Source organism: Papaver somniferum, chromosome 8 (assembly GCF_003573695.1).
Source record: "Papaver somniferum cultivar HN1 chromosome 8, ASM357369v1, whole genome shotgun sequence".
Taxonomy (NCBI): Eukaryota; Viridiplantae; Streptophyta; class Magnoliopsida; order Ranunculales; family Papaveraceae; genus Papaver; species Papaver somniferum.
Window position 1 is genome coordinate 112,328,960 of NC_039365.1, and position 6,412 is coordinate 112,335,371.

General features: G+C 34.8%; 1 protein-coding gene across 1 annotated transcript; it reads left to right on the top strand.

Annotated features, from left to right (window-relative positions):
* The first annotated feature begins 3,398 nt into the window (after positions 1 to 3,398).
* Positions 3,399 to 4,678, top strand: LOC113306834. The gene is made up of 3 exons (XM_026555748.1): positions 3,399 to 3,623; positions 3,737 to 3,825; positions 4,354 to 4,678. The coding sequence occupies exons 1-3, from the start codon at positions 3,582 to 3,584 to the stop codon at positions 4,502 to 4,504; spliced, it is 282 nt and encodes a 93-aa protein (XP_026411533.1). The 5' UTR covers positions 3,399 to 3,581; the 3' UTR covers positions 4,505 to 4,678.
* Positions 4,679 to 6,412: the final 1,734 nt, after the last annotated feature.

Sequence of the window (6,412 nt, forward strand, 5' to 3'; positions counted from 1 at the left end):
ATTGATACTTGAACATTGGTCTTTGGTACCGTTCAAGTGATTTCTCTTGTATTCAATTAGACTCGCAGATTTATATTTTCTTGAGTAAGAATTGAATCGAGAAAGAGAGATATAACTCTTTGATATACTTTATTAAGATTGAGTCTAGTTGATTCTCTTGAAAGTATATTGGAGTTAGTCCATACATATTGCTAATCGAAATATTGGGTGTGGTTGTTGTACCCCCGCTTTTTCAATTTCATTTGTGGGTAACAAGCTAAGTTTCGATCTAACGGTTGAAAGATATTAGCTTGAATCTAATCAGGTTTTCATCTAATGGTGAATATTGAATGCTTTGTTACTAAGCTAACATTGATTGCAAACCCTGATTTTAAAGACTATATAAGGGAGAACTCTAGCAACTGGGAAACCTAATCCCCACACCTCCTGTGTGATGCTGGGTGTATTAGCTAGAGTCGATTCTCCTTTAACCTTAGGTTTCTACCGAGACCCTGTAGGTTAACGACTTGAAGACTTCATTGGGATTGTGAAGCCAGACCGATACTACTTTCTCGTAGTTGTGTGATCTGATCTTGTTGTTTCCATCGTACTAAGTACAATCGTAAGGATTGGCTTGAGATTGATTTCTCCGGTAGGCAAGATATAAAAGTAGTCACAAACATCTTCGTCTCATCGTTTGTGATTCCACAATATCTAGTTTCGCCATTATACGATTTAGATTATTGTGAAGTGATTGATAATACTGAGCTGTCTGGTTTATCAATTGGTTCATGTTCACCTTGATTTATTAAAAGACGGAAAAAAAACTCGTAGATATTTCTGTGGGAGACAGATTTATCTATTACCGTACACTTTTTCGTGTAACACAAATTTATTTATTAAAGTCTTCGACTTTGGGTCTTAGCAACTCTTAGTTGTGGGTGAGATCAGCTAAGGGAATCAAGTGCGTAGTATCCTGCTGGGATCAGAGACGTAGGAGCGCAACTATACCTTGGATCAGGGTGAGATTGATTTGGGTTCAACTACAGTCCAAACCGAAGTTAGTTTGTATTAGGCTCTATAGCGGCTTAATATAGTGTGTGTTCAATCTGGACTAGGTCCTGGGGTTTTTCTGCATTTGCGGTTTCCTCGTTAACAAAACTTCTGGTGTCTGTGTTATTTATTTTCCACATTATATTTTATTATATAATTTAAATATCACAGGTTGTGCGTTGAATCAATCAATTGGGAAATCCAACCTTTGGTTGTTGACTGAAATTGATTGATACTTTAACATTGGTCTTTAGTACCGTTCAAGTGATTTCTCTTGTATTCAATTAGACTCGCAGATTTCTATTTACTTGAGTAAGTAGTGAATCGAGAAAGAGAGATATATCTTTGATATACTTTTATTAAGATTGAGTCTGACTGTCTAGTTGATTCTCTTAAAAGTATATTGGAGTTAGTCCATACAGATTGGTAATCGAAATATTGGGTGTGGTTGTTAGACCCCCACTTTTTCAGGTTTCACCTCTAAGTCGAAGTTGCTTGCAAATACAAAGTAAAGCCATATATTCTTCTACTTTTTTGTATGTCTGCAAATCAGAGATATAATTCAACTCCATCACGGTTGTTAGTGTTACCTGTATCACTACAAAAAAATTCAAAAATCTTACTCCAATGCGATCGACTGGCTAAACCACCTTTCCTTTATTCTTCTCCCCTGATGTATATGCCACCGTGGAACAGATACACAACCTGGATATCTAGCCGTAACATGGATTCAAATATTTTGTTTGGTTATCAGTAAAAGACCCGATTAGGTCCTTCCCAACCGTAAAAAAAACACAATTGGTTTACCTATCTGTTTATGCTTTTACGGCTAGGAATTTCTAACTTAGATTACGTGCCATATTTTTTGACAAACTCAGAGACCATTACAGTTAGGATTCCTAACCGTGTAAAAAAATTTACGGTTGGGAAACCCAGCCGACGACAGGAGGTCTGTTTTTAGATAACAACCTAGCCGTTAACAGTACCCCTGTATTAATTTTCAAACATAGAAAAAGATACGGTTAGGAATAATCTAACCGTGACACAAAAGAAGATGCAGTTAGGATTCCCATCCGAGTCAACTACGTTACAACTCGGAGTTCTTAGTATTCCCAATCGTATACATTAGTTACGGTTGGCAAAACAAGAACTCCAAGCCGTAAACAGTTTCTGAAACTGTTTTTCAGACCTAATTTTTTCAAAATCAACCGAATAATCATTTAAATGCTTAAATAAAGAGTGGGTTTTTTCAGTTCATACCTTATTGCAGCCATATCAGAGATCTCGGCGGCTGGTTCATCTCCTTCATTCACTTCTTCTTGATCTTCAGTTTCATCTTAACTTGATGAGTTTGATTTCTCTGGTTTAGAAGGAGATTGTTGCGGATCCGATCCTGCCTTTTCCCTTGTCTTCACCATGGTTTTGTACAATGAATTTAATCGACGATGATTATTTTTTGAATCGACGATTAATAGTTTCAAACGGAGAAGAGAAGAATAAAAAAAGAAAGAGAGGAGAAGAAAAAAATAAGAGTAGGAGAGGAAGACCGATAGGTTTTTCGGTTTTTCAGTTTTTTTTACCTTTTCTTAATGATTTTTAGTTTCTTTTCTAGTTTTTAATTATCAGTTACTGGGAAGGGCAAAAGAAAAAGAATAAGTTAAATTTATTGAGGTTAATTTTGAACTTTTGCATAAATTAGGTCCCAACGTCCACATTTTAGTTATAACTATCAAATTAAGCCCCTAAAAACTGATCCTAGTGCATCCCCAATGATAAGATTCATTTTTTTCTCATTATTCCTTTCTTTCTCGATCTACTTTCAACCAATTCTTTCCAAACCAGCGGCACACGGAAAATTTATCAACCTTCGTACTAGCGTACACTATATATCAACCTAATCGTGGAAAAGAATCCCGACTCCATTGCACTCCCTCCCCTCGAGCTTTATCCTAACTTTCGAACAGATTTCTACTCAGTTACTAAATCAAAACTGAATGTCAAATCGACATGATATTTTATGGATGTGGATTTAACGGATGTGCCAATGGGGCGGAGTATATGATACGCTCAGTCGTTCATTAACTTAGGATTCCGGGTCTCATTTGGTAGGCAATAATATGGTTAATATGCCGCATGGGTTTGGTAGAAAAGTTGGCGTAAAACTGTGGGTATACAAACTTGGAAGTGTTTATGGTCATTTTTGGTTGCATGCATAACGGCCTATAACATCCTAACCTAATACAAGTTTAGAATTCGATATTTAAGGGTAATCGTATCTTTTCTGAAACTCTATTAAGTAATAAATAGTATCGATTTTTAAGGCAAATCAATTATATTTATTTCTTTTCTAGATAAATACCGTTTTTACTTTTATAACAAATATTTATTAGAACCATCAAACTTCTTATACATACGTTACGTAATTACAGAGAAAAGATCTTTCTTGGTGGCTTTGAAAATCTTAGAATTTTTAGAGCCATTTCAGGAGAGGAAAAAAAAAAGAAGAGATTTTCTTCTAAGTTTTTTCTGCATCTCTAAAATTTTTAAGAATGGCTTCTTCAAACTTCATGAAGAAATGGGTGAGACCCGAGGTAAATGCGTTTAAACCCTAAAAGTAAATCTATTTGTTTTTATTTATTAGGAAGATTAATCGTAAAAAATAATAATTTGGGGGTGATTTTTTTTATGTGTGATCTTTTCTTAGGTGTACCCACTTTTGGTACCAATGGTTACTGTTGTTGGACTACTATCCATGCAGTTGATCAGAAACATCACCACCAATCCAGAAGTCAGGTATGATAAAAAAAACATGGTGTTAAATAATTATCGTCGGTTGTTTGATTCTAGTTTTGAATGATTGTTTTGTTTTTACAATACAATTTTGTTTATTTAGTGAATTGAGAATTTGTGTCTGATTTGGGAGATACCGGGAGATCCATTTTTGATGTGGGAAACGAATTAGATTGTGAATTTGTTTGTTTCTTAGCTTTGGCAAAAAATAAGACATGCATCTATTTATTTGGTGACCGGATTCAGATGTGAAAATGTTGATTACGGCCAAGTTACATCTTTCCCTCCTGTTTCGTGTTTAAGCTTGAGAGGGGCTTACTCTAGAGTCATCAGGTCACGTTTTACAGATGCATTTGACATACAGGCTTGTATCATTTAGCGAAGATCCATCGAGTTTAAAAGAACATGCAGTTCTATAGGATTGTCGGAGTTGCCCAAAAAAATAAAAAATACATTGGAAAGTTTGGTTTCTATATATTACGCACATTCCTTTTAGTTTGAGTTCTGATTCTTATTTTGTTTATATTACAGAGTTACCAAAGAGAATAGCGCTGCAGGAATTCTTGAAAATTTCGAAGAGGGAGAGAAATATGCCGAACATAGATTCAGAAAATTCGTCCAAGGTCGTCGTCCTGAGATCATGCCTTCTGTCAACAACTTCTTCACAGATCCTAAATTCTAAAAATGATGTATGTTCTTGAAATTTCATTTTCCATACTTTAAAACTGTCACGAATACAATGTAGTAGGGAAAAAGTACTCGAACAAGGTTATCTGGAGAAATAGCTGAATATTATTGCATAACTATTGGTGTATGACTCAATCTCATTCATTAATAAAAGTAGTCTTTTTGGACTTGAAAGTCTTTTTCAGTTAAACTGATATATTCATAATTTCAACCCGAGAATAATATATATCCCCGCCCCTTTTCCCCACTCTTTTCCCCGCGCCTATGTGTCATGTAGGTATTAGTTAATCCAATAATAATGGGACTCCTGCTAATCCCAATTCAAGGTATCAATGACTAAGATCATTTCCATCTGATGGTGGAAGAGACTGGGGTAAGTGTAGAAGCTTCGATTTTAACCAGCGGCACTATGTGGAAACTTAGACTAGAGCCAAATTGGCCATATGAAATGGTAGAGAAGGAAATTTTGGTCCTAGGTGCTATAGAAATGTTCGTAATTCTGGGACCAGAGGCCACTGATAAAAGTAATTTTGGAATTTTTTGTCCAGTGAGACAAAAATTTGCATTCATTCAGAATTCAATTCCTTGACTGCCAATTACCCGAACTTAAAATTTTGGAAATTTTAGTCCAGTTCGTTAGGAGCCTCACTTTCGTACTCGTGCTCTAGAGTTTGTTTGGAATTCTCATAAAATGAAAACTCCTCTCATGTATATTATGGGGTTAGACTAGATCTTCAAGGGGAATAGACTCGGTGGTTTCGGAATTGCCAGGGGAAGGTCTGGGCTATGCCATATATCAAAAAGATAAACACTAAAAATACTAAATACATATGATTCAGAGAGAAATTCAATGTTTTTTTTGAGGATGATGATTTTTGGGTTTCTTTCCGACCATTTGAATATCCTCATCAAAATCTAATGTTCCCCTATAAAGGAACAATAATTGCATAATACAGTGATTTCAATCAAAGTCAGTAACCATGGGAAATATTGATTATTGAAATCTATGTCAAGCCGGAACAAATCGTCATCGACGATATACATCATCACAAGTTCACAAACACCCATAAAGGAAATCATGTTCTTATGTCAATAATCAATCATTAGAACATTTAACGAAATAACAAAAATCCAAACCCAAAATCCCTGTAAATCAAGGATGAGTTTTATTATTACCCAAAATTTACTCTAATACTAATTAGAATAAATTTGGGCAACATATGATTAATCGAAACATGATTAGTTTTGTTATGTAGTTTTGATACTTCTGATTTGCAATAAAACCTTCATTGGACTTTCTTACTTCTTTAATTATTTCGTCATTTTCTGATTATGCCACCCCTCCAACCTATTTAGTTTTGTATTTTTTTTCATATTCGGCAGACCAAAGCGTAAAAGACCTTGCTCACTATCTTTCATATTTTTCTGGATTAAAAGCAATTTGTAGCAACATTTACATTAAAACCCAGTTATAAACTAAGCAACCTTATTTGAACAACTATAACGTCTTTCATGGAGTCGTGCTATTATTATTTACATTCTAACTTGGTTCTCAATTATTCATTCCTTTTTTATTAATAATTCTCCAATCTAACTGTTTCTTCAAAGAAATTTTCTTTCACCCTTCTCATTTCTTACTGCACCAATTCACAAGCCTTTACTTCCAAAACGAGGGGGTACCAATTACACCACATATTTTTTTCGTTCGGCAACCTGTATGGACAAATTCTTAATACAATTCCAAGTAGATCAACTTAATGATCTTTGAACAAAATTGTACAAATTTTTATACATCTTTCTCTTAAAATCAGAAAGTTCTAGACAAGGAGTCGGTGAACCTGATATAACCGTAAGATTACTTGGACGATTCCAAAGATCAATACCCAAGTTCAAGCTAGTTGAA

Coding starts and splice junctions, on each gene's coding strand:
- LOC113306834 (XM_026555748.1), top strand. CDS start 3,582: ATGGCTTCTTCAAACTTCATGAAGAAATGGGTGAGACCCGAG. Junction 3,624..3,736: donor AGAAATGGGTGAGACCCGAG/GTAAATGCGTTT, acceptor ATCTTTTCTTAG/GTGTACCCACTTTTGGTACC. Junction 3,826..4,353: donor ACCACCAATCCAGAAGTCAG/GTATGATAAAAA, acceptor TTTATATTACAG/AGTTACCAAAGAGAATAGCG.